Raw genomic sequence first — 21380 nt, 5'->3', positions numbered from 1 at the left:
TATGGTTACTACCCACTCAGTCTTTAAATACTGTGTATTTCGGGGCACCTGGGTGACTCAGTCATTAAGCATCTGCCTTTGGCTCAAGTCATGATCTCAGGGTTCTGGGATACAACCCTGCGTCAGGCTCCTCATTCTGTGGGAAGCCAGCTTCTCCCTCTCCCACTCCCCCTGCTTGTGTTTCCTCTCTCATTGTGTGTCTCTCTGTCAAATAAACAAAATCTTTTGTAAATAAATAAATAAATAAATAATCTCTTTAAGACCGTTTCTTTATGTAAGAAAAAAATACCCAAGGACTCTGACATGAAAGCTGTGACACTGTCAATGATAAATTCAAAGATATAAGACTTTTTATCTGCCAAACGTGAAACATGAGTATAGAACCTTAGAAGATCCTACAGAATACAGAAAATACAGAAGATTCTGCTGAAAGAGACACACATTCAAACACTCTATTTTCAACATCAAAATTCGGGTTATATTACCTGACAGTGATGCAAACTATTTAAAATTAGGACTGTCTTTCCAAATATGGGATATACATGGTCACCAGACATAGGAGATTCAAGCAAATGAAAAAGGTAAGAGCAAAAACTAGAAGAATGTTTTCAAAGAAGTTGTACAAGGCAAAATGCTGGGGATTCAGGGACAAAAGACACCTCGAGTCAAATTAGAACAAATATCATAACTAAATCTATTCCCTATTTAAAAAGAAAACATAGAGCAATAAAACAAACCTCTTATCAATCATAATATTCAAGGGTACCTCTCCATTCTGGACTTAGTCATTTGGAGTTCCTTCTAAAAACCTATTATTTTGAGTTTCTCATCTCCTGAGGTTTAGTGAGAGGTTTAGGGTGACTACTTGGCCAGCAGCACTTACTCTGGAGGATCCATTTTGCTGAGCTCAACATCTTTAAGGAAGTCACTCTGTAAAGTCTGTTCAGCTGTGCAACGTTTGCTAGGATCTAGTGTTAGCATGTGGTCCAGTAAATCAAGTGCTGCTGAAGGAATGCTGTGGAAAGAACAAATTCAAAATGATCCCAGAGTTCTTAAACCTGTAACCTTCTGCCAAAGGTCTCTGAATTTCCAGCTCCATGTGTAACCATGGAAAGGAGCTAGAAGCTGGCTAAACAAGCAAGCAGATTTGCTCCCACACAGGATTCATGCAATGCTGTAATACAGGTAGAAAACATGAAGCCAGCAGTTCCATTCTCTTTTTTATTGTGGGAAGATCAAAAGGACCATGAGAAAACTTACATATTGTTGACAATAAAATGATTTTCTATCACCTAAAGCCTTCAGGGGCACCTGGCTGACTTAGTTGGAAGAGCATGCAACCCTTGATCTTGGGGTCATGAGTACCAATCCCATGTTGGGTGTAGGGAATACTTAAATAAAATCAAAACTTAAGAAAAAGAAAAAAAAAATTGGGGCACTGGGTGGCTCAGCTGGTTAGGCAACTGCCTTTGGCTTAGGTCATGATCTCAAGGTCCTGGGATAGAGTCCTACATCAGGCTCCTTGCTCAGCGGGGAATGTGCTTCTCCTTCTCCCTCTGCCCAGCCCAGCTCCCTCTCTGCCCTACTCGTCGTGCTCTCTCTCTCACTCCCTCTCTCTCAAATAAATAAATAAAATCTAAATAAATGAATGAATAAATATATAAAGCAGGGGCGCCTGCATGGCTCAGATGGTTAAGTGTCTGCCTTTGGCTCAGGTAGTTATCTCCAGGTCTTGGGACTGAGCCCCATGTCAGGCTGCTCTCCCCCTCTGTCTGTCTGTCTGTCTCTCTCTGAATCTCTCTCAAATCAATCAATCAATCAATCAATCAATAAATAAATAAAACCTCCATAAGAGAAAATTACAACAGCACTATGGTAAAATTCATACACTGTTCAAAGATAAAATGTTTTCCTGTGGTGTGTGCCATAAAAAGTTGGGACAACACTAACTCCCTATGCCAGGAGAAAGTCAAGTCTAAACACCAGCTAAACATAGAAACCAGATGTACATTTTTGCCAAACTTACAAAGAGAATTCTTCTCGTAGACGCCTTCTATATTGTTTCTTCGGTTTCATGGTATTGAAGTAGGGCAGCTTGATAACATCAGGCCACACAGCTGGACAAGGGCTACCACAGAGTCGACTGAAAACAAAGCAAAAAGCCAAAACAAGAAGTGAGTAAGTCAGCATTGTGAATTCTGGAGATTACAGAAGCAGAAATTATTACCTCCTGAAGTCTGGGGGAGTCTTGGCTTATTAAATTAGAGGACGTGCAGAAAGATAAAACCTGACCTCACTGCTTTAAGAACAGAAGGAATAGGAAACAACTGGTTACAAGATAGTGAAGAGAAAATCTGGCAAAAGAATCCAAAATTAACCATACACTTGGTTTTGTAAAACATTTTTTTAAACCTCCATAAAGATTTTCATTATCAATTTTGTTCTGTTCAGATAGTATTAATTTCAAAGTGATAAGCTGATCCTATAATGTCCCTATAGGGAAAACTGGCAGAAGAGAGCCTAAGAAATTTTGATAGACAACGGAATTTAATGCTTAACAAATAATAAGTTATAAGCTACCTTTAATTATCTGTTTACATGCTTTACCACTTACTAAATTCTGAGCTTTTTGAAGGCAAGGACCTATCTTATATATTTCTAAATCCTAAAGTTTAACAGAGAAAGGAATTTGTAATAGAACAGGTACAATAATTGTTTGCTAAATAAATCTGATCTTAATCTAACCTAGGAATGAAACAGCCACACTGAAAATGGCATGCTTTAATATGAAGAATTAAAAAAAAAAAAAAAAGCAAAGATCTAAAAAGTCTAAAAAGGGGGAACCTAAGAGGTAACACCTTTAGTAAGACCTAAAAAAGGGGATTACAACTTCTTTACATCTACATCCCATGACAAAATACGTGGTGAATCTGACTAAGAAACTTTCTTGGACATAAGAAGCATAAACTTACTTAGTAGAATGAACAAAAAATATTAGAAATTAGAAAATAAGATCACCTATCACACCTTGGCACCCAGAGCACATGCATAGCTGTACCTGATCAGCTCCAGCTGAGCCAGTTCCAGATTGGCTTGAAAAATAGGCTTCTTTGTGAACAATTCCCCAAGGATGCATCTAGAAAGAGTAAAACTGAGAGGTCAAGAGAGATATCCCTGGAGCCTAACCTGTGTCTCAATAGACTTTTGTAGTCTATCTGGATGCATCTGATATACCATGTTGTAAATAAGCTCCAAACTGCAGTGTCTTGAGTTTTGAAAAAGAAAATATTTCTTGAAGTGAGAATAGATAGTATAAAGAATTTATATTTGCCAGGAGATCAAATTTTTGCCACCTATAAAGTCTATAAGCAGAGAAAATGAACAGAATCCTTTTCTATCAATTCCATTGTAAATTAAGGAAGTAAAGACTAAAAAAAACTCATACTTCAATTTTACAAGGATGCTCAGCAGATCCTATAAAGAAATTAGCTTTTCCATTCATTTGCTCTATAGAATATGCAATACACTATTGCCCTCTTATTGTCATCAGATATCAGTTTCAACAGGACTTTCAAACACATTATGCTTAAATGTCTTTCCCATTTTGAAAATGTCTTCCAAAATAATACTGAAATACTTACAAAGTCCCCCCAGATATGTCTCCACAAATTATTTAATTACACAAAAGGAAAACTAGTAACTATTTAATGGGGAAAAAGACAACACCTTAAGTTCCAAAATTAGGATCACCAATAAGAGGGGAAAAGGGTTTACATAAATACCAACATGATAACTTAACACTTACAGAATATTCCAGCCAAAACTTTATAATCTGAATCCATTTAGCAGCTAGAGCTAGTGTGACCTTCAAAAACGTTTAAATGTCATGAAAGACAAAGGTTAACGACTGTTTCAGAGTAAAGACTGAGATCTAGGGGTGCCTGGGTGGCTCAGCCAGTTGGGTGTCTGCCTTCAGCTCAGGTCCTGATGGTCCCGGGATGGGGCCCCACATCAGGATCTCTGCTCAGCAGGGAACCTGCTTCTCTCTCCCCCTGCTGCTCTGCCTACCTGTGATTTCTCTTTCTCTGTATCAAATAAATAAAATCTTAAAAACAAAACAAAACAAAACCCCAAAAATGTGAACGTCACGAAAGGCAAAGCCTAAGGACTGTTCCAGAGTAAAGAATGAGAACTAGGAGCATCTGACTCTTGGTTTCAGCTCAGGATCCTAGGATCCAACCCTGCATTGGGCTCCGTACGCTTACCATGGGGTCTGCTTGAGATTCTATTTCCCACTCATGCACTTTCTCGCTAAAATAAATAAATCTTTAAAAAGTTAAAAAGAAAAAAAAGAGAACTAAATGTAATACATGATACTGGATTAAATACTCTATGAGGTGAGGTATTGTTTCTAGCATATTATTAGTATACTAAAAAAATAAGAACATGGAATGTAAGCTATATGACTTAAAAGATAGTGTATCAAGGTTAAATTTTCTGAATTTGATAATGGTACTGTGATTATACATGAGAATATCTTTGTTCTTAAGAAATGTACATTAAGGGCGACTAGATGGCTATTATATGTGCTGCCGAAGTGAGCACAAAGGCGACTAGGTGGTTAAACATCTGCCTTCGACTCAGGTCATAATCCCAGGGTCCTGGGATTATGAGCTCTCTGCTCAGTGGGGAGTCTAATTCTCCCTCTCCCTCTGCTTCCAGCTCCCCCTGCTTATGCTCTCTCTCTGTCAAATAAATGAATAAAATCTTTAAAAGAATGTACATTAGGGGCGCCTGGGTGGCTCAGTGGGTTAAAGCCTCTGCCTTTGGCTTGGGTCATGATCCCAGGGTCCTGGGATGGAGCCCCGAGTCAGGCTCTCTGCTCAGTGGGAAGCCTGCTTCCCCAAACCTCTTTCTCTGCCTACTTGTGATCTCTGTCAAATAAATAAAGAAAATCTTAAAAAAAAAAAAATGTACATCAAACAGTAAGAAGGGAAAGATTATGATATATACAACTACTTTTGGACAGTTCTGGAAAAAAGATGGGGTGTGCAAACACGAATATAAAAGCAAATGTGGCAAGATGTTAGCAATTAGTGAATCTAACATGAATAAATCTCAAAATAATTGTGCTGAGTAAAAGATACAGAGGGAAAAAGAACATATACTGCATGATTCCATTTACATAAAATTCTAGAAATAGAAATCAATCTACAGTGATAGAAAGCAGAACAGGGGTTGCCTAGGAATGGGCTAGTCCCGACAGGAAAGAGAGATTACAAAGGAACAGAGGGAAACTTTTAGAAGTCATCATTATCTTGGTTGTGGTGATGGTTTCACTGGTGTATATGTCAAAACTTAAACTGTACATTTTAAACACATGCAGTTTATTATATACTTCAAAAGGTTAAAAATTTTAGTGAATATGGATGAAGTCTATACTAAAGTTCTTTGTACTTTTCTAGGAACTTTCTGTACATATGAAATTATATAAAAATTAATCTAGTTAAGTTTTCATTCAGTGTTATATTAGTTTCAGGTGTACAATACAGTAATTCAACATGTTCATACATCACCCAGTGCTCATCATAAGTGAACGCCTTAATTTCCATCACCTATCTAATCTATCATCCCTATCAATGTAAATTCAAAACAAATGAATAAAAAAAACAAACCAACCATGAATACTCTACATTTTTGTATTCCTCAAGTTTTTTTTTTTTGAAAAGTGGGAAAACAAAGAAAATGGATAAAAAAATCTCTTCTCTGGGGGGCGCCTGGGTGGCTCAGTGGTTAAAGCCTCTGCCTTCGGCTCAGGTCATGATCCCAGGGTCCTGGGATCGAGCCTCACATTGGGCTCTCTGCTCAGCAGGGAGCCTGCTTTCTCCTCCTCTCTCTTTCTGCCTGCCTCTCTGCCTACTTGTGGTCTGTCTGTGAAATAAATAAAAAACTTAAAAAAAAAAAAAAAAACAAAACTCTTCTCTGGCCTGTGTTTTGAAATCACATTTACAAATACAAAAGCAGTATTTATCATTTGACTCTGAATTCTTTAGCTTAACTAAATTTGAGAAGCAAAACAAATCTAGTTTTCAAAGTTATTAGCACCTTTCGGGGCACCTGGGTGGCTCAGTGGGTTAAAGCCGCTGCCTTCGGCTCAGGTCATGGTCCCAGGGTCCTGGGATCGAGCCCCGCATTGGGCTTCCTGCTTGGCACAGAGCCTGCTTCCTCCTCTCTCTCTATCTGCCTGCCTCTCTGCCTACTTGTAATCTGTCTGTCAAACAAATAAATAAAATTAAAAAAAAAAAAAAGTTATTAGCACCTTTCTATTAGCATTTGTTAAACTCAAATGACAAATTCTTTTTTTTTAAGATTTTATTTATTTGCCAGAGAGAGCAAGTGAGACAGTGTAATGGCAGAAGCAGAGGGAGTGCCAGGCAGAGGGAGAAGCAGGCTCCCCAATGAGCAGGGAGCCCGATGTGGGACTCGATCCCAGGACCCTGGGATCATGACCTCAGCCAAAGGCAGATGCTTAACTGACTGAGCCACACAGGTGTCCCTCAAATGACAAACTCTTACTTTATATTCACTCAAACCTTATCCAGAAATTAGAAAAGTAAATGCAGGAGTGCCTGGATGACTCAGTCAGTTAAGCATCCAACTCTGGATTTCGGCTTGGGTCATGATCTCAGGGTCCTGGGATTGATCTTCATGTCAGAGTCTGCTTGAGTTTCTCTCCTTACGCCCCTCCCTCTACTTTCTCTTTCTAAAAATAATAAATCTTTAAAAATATAAAAAAGTAAAATTTAACTATCTCCGACATTAACCACTAAATCAAATTTCAAATAGTGTTGTCACAACTGGTAACATAAGGAAGAAAAAAAACAAACCCAGGTGGTTTTCAGAATCTAGGCATACTTTGTTGTACTAGTTTTTCTAGTTTCTCCTTCACAGAGACATCCACGGATTACCGAAGTAGTAAGCTCACATCTAGCAAATTCTTAATTTAGTGAAGTTACTGGGCTTTAAAATCTAATCTATAATTTTAATTTCCTTGTGTTTTGTTTTCTTTTATTTCAGTTTCTAGATCTTTGGTGGGGAAGACATTATTATGTAATCAACACTCTGCTACTACACTGAGGTGGAGGCTGCTCACTGAAATAATAATACCAACAGAGCTATGAACTTTCCCTGTGTATCTTAATGGGGCGTTAACTTTAGAGCCTAGTTGTGACAATTTAAATGCTAATACTGTTAAAGCAAATAGTCCAGAACACAAACACACCCAGCTTGAGTTAGTAAAATTTAACTAAAGCTTCATTGGAGTTGGGAAGGCTACCATAGAGATTATGATCTCTTTATCTATCACCCTTTTGAATTTTGAAATAAAATCCCTGCAGTGCTCCTTTTAAAGACTGACATCAATACAGGAGGGAATGAATGGGAAAAAAAGGATATGCTCCACTTGCAAGTATCTATGTCAGAACCCTAAGATATAGAGGTCAAGGACAGAATGTATATGCATAAATCATACAGTATCAAAAACAATTAACTAACTTCCAGGACACCCAGGTGGCTCAGTTGGTTAAGTGTCTGCTTTTGGCTCAGGTCATGATCTCAGGTTCCTGGGATCAAGCCCCGCATTGGGGTCCCTGCTCAGTGGTGACTCTGCTTCTCTCTCTCCTTCTGTCTCTCCCCTTGCTCGTGTGTGCTTGCTCTCTCTCTCTCTCCCTCACTCAAATAAAATCTTAAAAAAATAAAATAATCTCACAACCCTGAGATCATGATCTGAGCAGAAACCAAGAGTCGGCTGTTGAGGTGCCTGGGTGACTCAGGTAGTTAGGCCTCTGTCTATCTACCTACAGTTAAAAAAACAAAACTAAACTAACAACTATAACTGCTACCTCCTAGGGCTGGATTGACATAAGTGTCAGGAAGAAGTATGTAGGTGCTTGGTCAGTGGTGGCTGGGATGGAACATCTGGTGAGGCCATTTAGGTAAGGGGGAAACTGTGCATGTGTTGGGAGGCTTAAACACTACAGTGACATATAATGAAATCACCCAAAAGGTCTGGGTTCAAATGTGAGCTCTATAATTCCACTACCAAAAGACCCAGGGCAAGCTCTCTTAAGCCTAAAGTCCAGGTTCCCTATCTGTGTATAGAATGGGTCATGTCGGGCGCCTGGGTGGCTCAATGGGTTAGGCCGCTGCCTTCGGCTCAAGTCATGATCTCAGGGTCCTGGGATCGAGTCCGCATAGGGCTCTCTGCTCAGCAGGGAGTCTGCTTCCTCCTCTCTTTCTCTGCCTGCCTCTCTGCCTACCTGTGATCTCTCTCTATCAAATAAATAAATAAAATCTTTAAAAAAAAACGAATAGGTCGTGTCTGGGCGCCTGGGTGGCTTAGTTAAGTGTCTGCCTTCTGCTCAGGTCATGTTCCCAGGGTCCTGGGATTGAGCCCAGTGTCCTGCTCCCTGCTTGGCACGGAGCCTGCTTCTCCCTCTCCTTCTGCCATTCCTCCTATTTGTGCATGTTCTCACTCTCTCCATCAAATGAATAAATAAAGTCTTAAAAAAAAAAAAAGGTCAGATGCTTAACTCACTAAGTCATCTAGGCACCCCCAAAATGTCTACGTTCCTAACACAAATTATGGTCTCTAAATATCATTTTCCCAAAAGGAACTAAGACTCTTGAGAGAATGGCTGATTCCAGGTGTGGCGCGTGAAATGAACAGGTTGAGCTTGGAACCAGAAAACAAGCAAGGCTATTTATCAAGTGCTCGGAGTGTTGGAAGGACCCACTAAACTTCTGCGGGCCAAAGACTAGAAAATGTGAATAGGAATAAAATGATAATCGTAAGTTTAAAACACATTAAAAAATTGGGGCACCTGGGTGGCTCAGTCAGTTGAGCATCTGACTCTTGATTTTAGCTCAAGTCATGGTCTTAGGGTCATGGGATCAAGCCCTACATCAGGCTCTGCACTCCGTGGAGAGTCCGCCTGGAATTCTCTCTCTCTCTGTCTCTACCACCAACTCCCGCACATTCTCTCTCTCTCAATAAATAGAAGGATCTTAAAAAAGTTTAAATCCCACCCCCCCAAAAAGTTTAAATCCTTGAGTTCATAATGAAACTAAAACAAAAAACACCCTCTCTTTGGCCATCTTTGAAGGATATTAGGAAACCACCTATCGTTTTTTTTTAAAAAAGATTTTATTTATTTATTTGAGAGAGAGAGAAAGAGCATGAGCAGGCTCGATAGGCAGAGGCAGAGAGGAAAGCAGACTCTACTGAGCAGGGACCCCAACACGGGGCTCGATCCCCATGATTCCAGGGGGAATCATGACCCAAGCTGAAGGCAGACAATTAGCCACCTGAGCAAGCCACCCAGGTGCCCCCCTCAATATCTTTTTAAAACTGGTAAATATAATGAAAGAATTAAAGCTTTATCACTCTCTACTTTTCCTATAGGATTTGTACCCAGGGTTAGTAAAATAGATTGTTCTCTTTATTCCAGGAAGGAATAATATAATTACAATATCACCACCACAAAACAACCACAAATGAATGAGTGACAGTGGATCATTAATAACTGATAACACTTCAAAAAGAGATAATTGTATATTGTATAAAGTGGGGCATGTGTGTGTGTGTGTGTGTAAATCTGCCCTGTTAGGAATGAATATTTTAGCATACATTGTTTAGAACTGCCTCTATAATCTGATAATAAAAAGCACACTAATTTGTAGTGGATTATTTTATTGCTTTTAAATTCTCTACAGATAATGTATCCAGTTATTGTCTGTACTCTGGGCAGAGGTTCCCAATGCCTCCTACCCCCAACTTTAATGTATCATTGGCTATAATTAGAAGTACACAAAACCACCTGTAAAGTAGTTTCAGGGTCAGTGGGTGATTGGTAATCAAACTTAAATTCACCTACAATTTACAGGAAATAAAAAGGGACAAAGACCATGCTAAAGTAACAACAAAAAACACAGTGAGGATGCAATCAGCAAAATCCAGACTGTGGGAAACTCTGTAAGACAAATGATCCAGCATCTTCTAACAAAATTATAAGCTGGGGAGACTCCTCCAAGAGATGGAGGACAAAGTTATAATTAAAAGACCTGAGGGGCGCCTGGGTGGCTCAGTGGGTTAAGCCGCTGCCTTCGGCTCAGGTCATGATCTCAGAGTCCTGGGATCGAGTCCCGCATCGGGCTCTCTGCTCAGCAGAGAGCCTGCTTCCCTCTCTCTCTCTGCCTGCCTCTCCATCTACTTGTGATTTCTCTCTGTCAAATAAATAAATAAAAAATCTTAAAAAAAAAAAAAAAAAAAAAAAAAAACTTAAATTCACCTACAATTTACAGGAAATAAAAAGGGACAAAGACCATGCTAAAGTAACAACAAAAAACACAGTGAGGATGCAATCAGCAAAATCCAGACTGTGGGAAACTCTGTAAGACAAATGATCCAGCATCTTCTAACAAAATTATAAGCTGGGGAGACTCCTCCAAGAGATGGAGGACAAAGTTATAATTAAAAGACCTGAGGGGCGCCTGGGTGGCTCAGTGTGTTAAAGCCTCTGCCTTCGGCTCAAATCATGATTTCAGTGTCCTGGGATCGAGCCCTGCGTGGGGCTCTCTGCTCAGCAGGGAGCCTGCTTTCCCCTCTCTCTCTGCCTGCCTCTCTGCCTACTTGTGATCTCTGTCCAATAAATAAATAAAATCTTTTTTTTTTTTAAGATTTTATTTATTTATTTGACAGGCAGAGATCACAAGCAGGCTGAGAGGCAGGCAGAGAGAGAAGGAGGAAGCAGGCTCCCTGCTGAGCAGAGAGCCCAATGCGGGGCTCGATCCCAGGACCCTGGGATCATGACCTGAGCCGAAGGCAGAGGCTCCAACCCACTGAGCCACCCAGGCGCCCCAATAAAATCTTTTTAAAAATAAATATATAGGGGCGCCTGGGTGGCTCAGTGGGTTAAGCCGCTGCCTTCAGCTCAGGTCATGATCTCAGGGTCCTGGGATCAAGCCCCACATCGGGCTCTCTGCTCAGCGGGGAGCCTGCTTCCTCCTCTCTCTCTGCCTGCCTCTGCCTGCTTGTCATCTCTCTGTCAAATAAATAAATAAAATCTTTAAAAAAATAAATAAATAAAAATATAAATATAAATAAATAAATAAAATCTTAAAAAATAAAAATAAAAATAAAAAAGACCTGAAACAATTGTAATCTATGGACCTTAACTCAATGTATTTGGACCTTAATTCAAACTCAGTTAAAAGGAAAGAAAAAGACATTTGGGGAAATGTTTTTAAAAAAAGTATGTCTCTGTTATTAGGAAATACTCAACAGGGGTATCTGGGTGGCTCAGTGGGTCAAGCCTCTGCCTTCGGCTCAGGTCATGATCTCAGGGTCCTGGGATCTAGTCCCGCATTGAGTTCTCTGAGTGGTGGGGAGCCTGCTTCCCCCTCTTTGCCTACTTGTGATCTCTCTGTCAAAAAAATAAATAAAATCTTTTAAAAAAAAAAGGAGGGGCGCCTGGGTGGCTCAGTGGGTTAAGCCGCTGCCTTCAGCTCGGGTCATGATCTCAGGGTCCTGGGATCGAGCCCCACATCGGGCTCTCTGTTCGGCAGGGAGCCTGCCTCCCCCTCTCTCTCTCTGCCTGCCTCTCCATCTACTTGTGATTTCTCTCTGTCAAATAAATAAACAAAATCTTTAATAAATAAATAAAATTTAAAAAGGAAATATTCAACAGATTTCTCTGAATTCTGGCTAAAAGTTTATCCCCATCCTTTCAAGCTTAAAAAAAAACTACAAAAAGCCATTGTAGAGAGAAAACAGATACAAGTTTAACATGTAAATTAAAATCAAAGAGAAAGCACAGAGAGACTTACCCACAGCTCCAAACATCAATGGCTGGTGTATAACGCTCCTCTCCCAGCAGAAGTTCTGGAGGTCGGTACCACAAAGTGATGACTTTGTTTGTGTAAGGGCGACTGAAATGTAAAAACAACCATGACATAAATTTACAATGGGTTCTGATGGAAAAAACAAAACAAAAAAACTTATACAAGTAAATGCAAATAGAACTTGAAAAGTGGATTGTCAAAACAGCTCCATAGCAATCTAATAGTTCAAAAGTGAACTGGACAGAAGGTAGGAGATGAAAAAGTAACCTGCATTCCAATTTGGGTTGATTTATTTCAGGCTAAGCCTGATTCAAGAATTTAGACAGAATTAACACATTTAGAATATCCAAGAATAAAAAGGATTCTTTCTTTTTCACACAGGTAATTCTGAGGAATGCCTCACCTCTCTTCAGAGTTATAGAGCCGTGCAAGTCCAAAATCTGCTAGTTTGATTTGCCCACTGTAAAAGAAAAAAAAATCATTTTTATAAAAAGAAACAATAGCAGCCTCCTCATTATACCCAAACAGTAAGGCATGAATTTGGGAGTTAAAGGAATTACAATGAAATGTTAACCTATGTTCTCTTAGTTCTGTTCTTAATGGTCGGTCACTCTCCCAGATTAAGGCTCTTTTGACTACTTTGGTTTACAAAGCCTTATGGCTTTCTTTTTTGAGTACTACTATGTTTTTGGATTTGACCCTTAAATAAATACATATTTCTTGGCAAATAAGTCACTAAAACCTGCTAGATTAAATGCTTATTATTGGGGAAAAACGTAATGAATTGTTCTAGATTAAGAGAGATTTAAGAGGCCTAACAACCAAATCCAGTTTATAAACTTTGATCTGATTTGAAGAGACCAGCTATCCAAAGGACATTTTAACGTGAGAAAAACATGAAATATGAACTGAGTGTTAGAAGATAATCAGTAATAATCTTCTGGAGCATTTAGGGTTGAACATAATGATGTCTGTAATTTACTTTAAAATAATTCAAGCAGAAAAACTGAAAGGAAGCAAATATAGTAAAATACTAACTGTACATGTTAATTACTATATTAGTGCCTCAATTTTTCCTTGTAATTTATTTTTTCATAATAAAAAGTAAACCACAACAATACCAGGGCTATAGCAGATTTTTTCAGAGAACATGACTTTGAACTGAACACACAATTTTATGATGAATTAGGCCCCTTTTACCAACATATTGCCATTACTTCCTATACCATAAAGACATACAACTATGATCTTAGATGGGTTCTCAAAAACTTTCATATGAAATAAGAATCACTTGGAAACCTTATTAAAGGTTTCTTGGGCTTCATTCCCAGAGATGCAATTCAGAAGATCTGGCTCATTTTTCTTTTCTTTTTTTTTAAAGTAGGCTCCACACCTGGCACAGAGCCCAACATGGGGCTTAAACTCATGACTAAAATCAAGACCTAAGCTAGTATCAAGAGTCAGACCCTTAGGGGTGCCTGGGTTCCCACAAAAATCTTTTTAAAAAAAAGGAACTTTATTTTAAAAAAAGAAAGAAAGAAAAAGTTGTAGCCATTCGGGCCCTGAACTTGTATTTCTTTTCTTTTGTTTTTTTTTTTTAAGATTTTATTTATTTATTTGGCAGAGAGAGAGAGAGAGATCACAAGTAGGTAGAGAGGCAGGCAGAGGGGGAGGGGGGAAAGGGGTTCCCTGCTGAGCAGAGAGCCCTATGGGGCTCAACCCACTGAACCCTCCAGGCGCCCCACAACTTGCATTTCTAAGAAGCCCACAGAAGATGATGCCAATGCTGCTGGTCTGAGAACTTTTTTTTTTTTTTTTTTAAAGATTCTATCTATTCATCTGACACAGAGAGAGTGAGTGCACAAGCAGGGGGAGTGGCAGGCAAAAGGAGGAGAACCAGACTCCCTGCCCAGCAGAGAGCCCCAATACAGGGAATCCCAGGACCCAGAGATCAAGACCCGAGCTGAATGCAGATACTTAACCAACTGAGCCAGCCAGGTATCCCTGAGAACCACACTTTTGAGAACCATGCCCTTAAACGGATCACACATAAGTTTCACTCTCCTAAGCATTCTGTCCTTGACAGTGATGTCAAGTAATACTTTAATAAACTACAATGTAAAATGTCAGATAACTTTTTAAACTATTAACTATTCTGGATTAATCATATTTATCTAAATTCTTCACATTTACTGCTTGTGTAACTTCTTGGGTAATGAAAAGCCAGTTCACTCTTTTTAAGGTACTAGGGATAGCTGAGATCGGATAGAAAAGTAAAACCATAGGAAAAAAAAAAAGGCTATGCTAGGTGCCCCTCAATTATGAGCAATGGGACAAAATATTAAAACAAAGTAATTTGGGGGACCTGGTGGCTCAGTTCATTAAGTGTCTGCCTTCAGCTCAGGTCATAACCTCAGGGTCCTGGGACTGAGCCCACATCGGGCTCCCACTCATTGGAGAGTCTGCTTCTCCCTCCCCCTTTCTCCTCCCCTACGCTCATGTTCTCTCTCTCAAATAAATTAATAAAATCTTAAATAAATAAATACATACATACAAAGTAACTACTGGCTATACAATTTTAAATTAAACCAACCCTATCATTCCTAGTAAAGATCATTGGGCACCTTATTCACTTGCCCCAAATATCATGTCATTTTTAAGTTCAATTTACAAGCAAATTCTAAGAAAAGCAAAAAGAAAAGGACTAGCTGACTTGAGTCCTATAATGAGACATAAAGAGTTCCTCAAATTTCTCAGCATCCTCACTCTTAGAACCTGAGATGATCCAGGCCTGAAAGCACAAAGGACTAAAAGTTAAAATGGCAAGAGATATATAACTATGGAAAATTAGGCTAGACCTAAACATCACCAAGCACCTAGCGTATTTTATAGTCTACTCTCTTATCTCCAGTAAATGACCTCCTTCATTAAAAAGAGAAGTCCTGGGACGCCTGGGTGGCTCAGTTGGTTAAGCAGCTGCCTTCGGCTCAGGTCATGATCCCAGCGTCCTGGGATCGAGTCCCACATCGGGCTCCTTGCTCCGCAGGGAGCCTGCTTCTCCCTCTGACTCTGCCTTCCACTCTGTCTGCCTGTGCTCACTCTCGCTCGCTCGCTCTCTGACAAATAAATAAAATCTTTAAAAAAAAAAAAAAAGAGAGAAGTCCTAGGACATCTGGGTGGCCCAGTCAGTAAAGTATTTGCCTTTGGCTCAGATCAAGATCCCAGGGTTCTGGGATCTGGCTCCGAAACCGGCAGCAAGTCTGCTTCTCTCTCTCTCCTCCCCATTCAGGCTCTCTTGCTATCTGTTTCTCTCTCAAATAAATAAAGTCTTAAAATTAAAAACAAAAACAAAACAAAACAAAAACCCAGAAATCATCAGGTGGGAGCTACTTGACATTCTTTTATCCACATAACCTTAATTGCATCTGTAACTTTCCCTTTGGAGGGCCTGGGTGGCTCAGTTAAGTGCATACCCTTGGCTCAAGTGGTGAATTTGGGATCCTGGGATCAAGCCCAGAGTTGGGCTCTCCGCTCAGTGGGGAGTCAGCTTCTCCCTCTCTCTCCCTCTGTGTTCTCTCTCAAATAAATAAATAAAATCTTTAAAATAAAAAATCTTTAAAATATATAAGAGGTTAAGCCTCTGCCTTTGGCCTGGGTCATGATCTCAGGGTCCTGGGATGGAGGCCCGCAGCAAGCTCTCTGCTCAGTAGGGAGTCTGCTTCCCCCTCTCTCGCTGCCTACTGCTCTGCCTACTTGTGATCTCTCTCTCGAAAATCTTAAAAGAAGAGGCTTTATTAAAAAAAAAAAAAAAAAAAAAAAAAAAATATATATATATATATATACACATATATAACCTTTCTTCTTTCAATTATAGAAAAAGTGTGTCTATTTCTCTTATTCAAGGATAATCAATACCTATAATTGTGGCCACTATAACCTGTGGCCTTGATTCCATCTCCTCTAGAACCTTGATCCTTTAAATTATTTTTGTTCTTTTTAAAAATTAATTAATTAATTCTTTGTTCTTTCTTGAATCTTCAATTTCTCCCTACTGATTTTCTTTTCCCTTAGTATTTAAATATGCTCAAACCTCTGTATCCTTAAAAAATAGAATATAGGGCGCCTAGGTGTCTGTCTTCAGCTCAGGTCATGACCCCAGGGTCCTGGGATGGAGGACCATACCAGGTTCCCTACTCAGAAAGAAGCCTGCTTCTCCCTTGCCCTCTCTCCCTGCTTGTGTTCCCTCTCTCACTCTGTCAAATAAATGCATATAAACTTTTAAATAAATAAATAAATAGTAAAAATTAAAGACACACTACCATCACCTTCCCATTAACTGTGCTACCCACCAACTTACCACACAGTGTCAATGCTGACCTTTTAATGTTCAGATTCCTTCTCTGGTCTTATCATCTGGCTGCATCACCTGATATATATGACCATCCCTTCTTAAACCTTTTTTTTTTTTTTTTTTTAAAGATTTATTTATTTGACACACAGAGAGAGAAAGAGTGAGAGTGAGTGTGACTGAGAGTGAGTGTGACGGGGAGCAAAGGGAGAGAATCTCAACCAGACTCTGCATTGAGTGCCACTGGAGCCAGACACCGGGCTCCATCTCAGGATCCTGAAATCCTGATGTAAGCCAAAACCAAGAGTCAGATGTTCAACCAACTAAGTCACCCAGGTGCTCCTAAACCTGCCTATTTTAGGTTCATGATATTTCCTCATTTTCCCTGTATCTTTCTGACCATTCCCTTGGATTCCATCTTCTGACACCTTTTCTCTACTGTAACTCCTAAACTAAACTATACTGCTAATCTGGAACTTCAATGTGACCATATGCCTATGAGATATCACTACCCTGGATATGCAACAGCCATATCCAAAAGGGATTTACTCTTCACTCACCTGTCCTGCTTTTCCTTTTACATTCCCTATATTGATGATTATACCACCCATCTAGTTATTTTCTTAAGTCAGAAATCTGTGAGTTCCATTAAAGCACTCTCATTCATTTTCTACCACTCATTTACTCACCAAAGTCTATTGATCCACAAAGTTGATCCTGTCCATCTCTATTAGAAAAGCCTTGGTTAGTTGAAACACTGACAATTTCTTATCATATTCTTAATAGGTCTCCCTGCCTCTAGTCTATACCATATTAGAATGACCATTTAGTGATTTTTCTAAAAGAGGAGACTAATTGTGTCTCTCCACCACCTAAAATGACTTGGTCTCATTTATATTTGTGTAAGGAAGGTATAACAAACATCATGGAGCCCAGCTCTGCTTTCCTCCCTCTCTCATCAACTGCCTTCACTTCCTTGTCCAGGTGAGGGCTCCTTACCATTTTCTCCAGGTCATCTCACCCCAAATGCTCTATGTAAACAGAGCCAAACAGGCAAGAGCAAAGGCTGAATGGATCAGATTAGATCATAAGACTCCTGCATCCTGCTAAGCAACCTGAAGAGGAAGTTCAGTTTAGTCTAGAATCTCATCAGCTTCCTGAATATGGGAAGACAGGGAGGGGGCCTGACCTAACAGAAAGGTCACCAAACAGGACTGCAGTTTATTCCCTGACCTGAGACATCCCCCTTAGAGAAGCAAAGGGAACCAAGACAAGTATATGCTATAGTCCAGAATGCTGCAAGGTGAGAGCCATCATTAAATTTTTGAAGCATTATTACTATGGATGTAGATTAACCAAACCCAGCTCTAACGAAAATTGTGGGTACAGAGATACTGACAGAGGACGCCTGGGTGCCTGGGTGCCTCAGTTTGTTAAGCAGCTGCCTTCGGCTCAGGTCATGATCCCAGTGTGCTGGGATCGAGTCCCACATCAGGCTCCTTTCTCGGCGGGGAGCCTGCTTCTCCCTCTGCCTCTGCCTGCCATTCTGTCTGCCTGTGCTCGCTCTCTCTCCCTTTCTCTCTCTGAAAAATAAATAAAATCTTAAAAAAAAAAAAAACCAGATACTGACAGGATAATCTTTTACCATCATGTTTTGTCTCACAAAGTATTTTAAGTATGACAATATATAATAATTAGATACATCATAGAAAATAATTTAAAATAATGCATTAACTGTATAATTTTAAAATACAAATTAACTGTTTAATTAATTAATTAATTTTAAAAAAAAATTTATTTGACAGAGAGAGATCACAAGTAGGCAGAGAGAGAGAGGAGGAAGCAGGCTCCCTGCTGAGCAGAGAGCCCGATGTGGGACTCGATCCCAGGACCCTGAGATCATGACCCGAGCTGAAGGCAGCGGCCTAACCCACTGAGCCACCCAGGCGCCCCGTTTAATTTATTTTTTGAGAGAGTGAACAAGCAAGCAGGGAGAAGGCCAGAGGGAGAGAATCTCAAGCTGACTCCACCCTGAGCACAGAGCTGGATACAGGGCTCAATCTCACCACCCTGAGATCATGACCTGAGCTGAAATCAAGAGTTGGATCCCCAATTGACTGAAACACCCAGGTGCCCTTAAGTGTATAATTTAAAAACAAAAAAACCAGCACCACTCAATGGCTTTCATCTACAGTGTAAGTTCTTCTTTTTTTTTTTTTAAAGATTTTATTTATTTATTTATTTGACAGAGAGAGAGAGAGAGAGAGATCACAAGTAGGCAGAGAGGCAGGCAGAGAGAGAAAGAAGCGGGCTTCCTGCTGAGCAGAGAGCCTGATGCTGGACTCCATCCCAGGATCCTGAGATCATGACCTGAGCTGAAGGCAGCGGCTTAACCCACTGAGCCACCCAGGCGCCCTATAGTGTAAGTTCTTTAGCAAGATATACAAGATCCTTAAGTTGGCTCCTTGCAACTATCCAGCTTCATCTCATCATTATGTGCTTTACTCTTCTTGCTCTAGATATATTTACCTATTTACATTTTTCTCAGATACTGCACATTAATTTTCTTATTTATGTGATCTTGCCCATGTAATTTCTTTTACTTAGAAATTTAACCCTCTGTTGTATGTCTTTCTGATAAATTCCTATTTACTCATCAAAATTGCATCTTCCCAGATGCTCCCAGATTCAAGGAAAAAAAAAAAAAAGGTAGGGATGGGTGGGGCTTAGGGGCACTTGCCTGGCTCAGTGGGTAGAGATACAACTCTTGATCTTGGGGTTGAGACATTACTTTATTTATTTGATAGATCACAAGTAGGCAGAGAGGCAGGCAGGGAGAGGAAGGGAAGCAGGCTCCCTGCTGAGCAGAGAACCCGATGCGGGGCTCAATCCCAGAACCCTGGGATCATGACCTGAGCCGAAGGCAGAGGCTTTAACCCACTGAGCCACCCAGGCACCCCTAGGGTTGAGACATTACTTAATTAGCCATCACATGTGTGTGGAGGGGAGAGGAGTGCTTAATAAATATTTACTGGATTGAGTGATTTATTTGTTAGCTCCCCTATTAAACTCTAAGCTTTCTAGTGACCAACTATCCCATGTGGGACCTCCAGTGCTAAAACTAGGACAGGGGCACCCAACTGGCTAAATTGGTGGAGCATGTAAGTTAATCCTGGGGTCCTGGGTTCGAGCCTCACAATTGGGTGTTGAGGTTACTTAAGGATAAAAAATCTGGGGGCGCCTGGGTGGCTCAGTGGGTTAAAGCCTCTGCCTTTGGCTTGGGTCATGGTCCCAGAGTCCTGGGATCAAGCCCCGCATCGGGCTCTCTGCTCAGCGGGGAGCCAGCTTTCCTTCCTCTCTCTGCCTACTTGTGATCTCTGTCTGTCAAATAAATAAATAAAATCTAGGGGCGCCTGAGTGGCTCAGTGGGTTAAAGCCTCTGCCTTCGGCTCAGGTCATCAACCCAGGGTCCTGGGATCAAGCCCCGCATCGGGCTCTCTGCTAAGTGGGGAGCCTGCTTCCTCCTTTCTCTCTGCCTACTTATGATTTCTGTCTGTCAAATAAATAAATAAAATCTTTTAATAAATAAATAAACAACAAAATCTTTTAATTAATAAATAAATAATTTTTTAAGAAAATAAAAAATCGGGTGCCTGCGTGGCTCAGAGGGTTAAGCCTCTGCCTTCAGCTCAGGTCATGGTTTCAGGGTCCTGGGATCAAACCCCACATCAGGCTCTCTGCTCAGCAGGGAGCCTGCTTCCCCTCTCTCTGCCTGCTACGCTGCCTTGTGATCTCTCTCTCTGTGTCAAATAAACAAATAAATTCTTTTAAAAAAAATTTTTATAAATAAATAAATAAATAAATAAATAATCTTTAGGGGCACCTGGGTGGCCCAGTCAGTTAAGTACAATACTCTTGATTTCAGCTCACAGCCTGATTTCAGTGTGTGAGATTGAGACTTGTATTGGGCTCAGCACTGGGAATGGAGCCTGCTTAAGAGTCTCTCTCTGCCCTTCCCTCTTCCTGGTTGCCTGCTCTCTTAAAAAACAAACAAACAACAAACCCCAAACTTAAAATAAATAAGTAAAACCAGGACAATCCCTGGGCAACTCTGTGTAGTTGGTTATATCACTCCACAAAGATGAGAAATAAGTCATAATCATTCTATAACTCTATGCAGATAGTAGTATTTGTTAAATATAACTGAACGGAAATGTATTTTAAAAATGGGTGAATCAGGGCGCCTGGGTGGCTCAGTGGGTTAAGCCGCTGCCTTCAGCTCAGGTCATGATCTCAGGGTCGTGGGATTGAGTCCCGCATCGGGCTCTCTGCTCAGCAGGGATCCTGCTTCCCTTCTTCTCTCTATGCCTGCCTCTCTGCCTACTTGTGATCTCTCTCTGTCAAATAAATAAATAAAATCTTTAAATAAATAAAAAAATTAATTAATTAATAATAAAAATAAAAATGGGTGAATCAGTCAAAGATGGCTACAAACAGCCCAGTTACCTAAAGAACCAAACACTGGTATAACTTCAATAGTATCAGACTTGGGAGTTAAGTGCTTGGCAGAAAGATCAACCACCAGCTACACCTGTGTTTACTCTGAAATTTGATAACGGAGAGTCTCAAGAATAGCTGTAAGAGCAGGCATGTTTCTCCCCACTTAAACAAGGGAGAATTTCACTGAGAACTCAACGTGTGTTTTAATTTGCCAAAAACCACAATAATATTTACTAACTATGGCAAAAAGCTCTCTGAATGTTCCTGTAGGATGTGAGTGATTTCATAAAATGTTTGCAATTAAAAAACCTTTATAATCCTACCTTTTTAAATTCCTTACCAACAAGTCTCAAGACTCTGCTCATAAGAATAACCCTATCGTAAGATGTTCCTATAGTACAATCATCAGATGTATGTAAATGCAAAAAACTGCATCATTGGGTCTACCTGTAACCCCAACTAACCAGCTGTGTCAGAAGAGAGGGAGAAAATGGTTAACTTTATTTGGTTACTACATTACCTGTTGTTCAGCAAAATGTTAGAACACTTAATATCCCGATGCAGGAAATTCTTTTTGTGACAGTAATCCAATCCTTCCATTAGCTGTTTCATGAATGACTTGATATGGTCC

At 40.1% G+C, this 21380-nt stretch overlaps 1 protein-coding gene across 9 annotated transcripts in view; it reads right to left on the bottom strand.

The window, feature by feature from the left end:
- The window catches only part of CDK12 (cyclin dependent kinase 12), a 96196-nt gene that overhangs the window by 40746 nt on the left and 34070 nt on the right, over positions 1 to 21380 (bottom strand). For 7 of the 9 annotated variants that reach the window (XR_014304396.1, XR_014304397.1, XR_014304398.1 and 4 more), the window contains exons 7-11: positions 12305 to 12361; positions 11887 to 11988; positions 3059 to 3136; positions 2027 to 2143; positions 884 to 1015 (exon numbers count right to left, since the gene is read on the bottom strand). Coding sequence is in view for 4 of the 9 variants with exons in the window: in XM_082704900.1 (XP_082561026.1) it covers positions 884 to 1015; positions 2027 to 2143; positions 3059 to 3136; positions 11887 to 11988; positions 12305 to 12361 (486 nt within the window). In the remaining 5 variants the exon portion in view is untranslated. Of the gene's footprint in view, positions 1 to 883; positions 1016 to 2026; positions 2144 to 3058; positions 3137 to 11886; positions 11989 to 12304; positions 12362 to 21269; positions 21368 to 21380 lie in introns of all 9 variants that reach the window. The other 2 variants (XM_082704901.1, XM_082704902.1) reach the window with 1 other exon arrangement.

Source organism: Mustela nivalis, assembly GCF_964662115.1.
Source record: "Mustela nivalis genome assembly, chromosome: 17".
NCBI classification, from domain to species: domain Eukaryota; kingdom Metazoa; phylum Chordata; class Mammalia; order Carnivora; family Mustelidae; genus Mustela; species Mustela nivalis.
The sequence above is the reverse complement of the archived record's forward strand: the minus strand, read 5'-3'. Positions and strand labels throughout refer to the sequence as shown.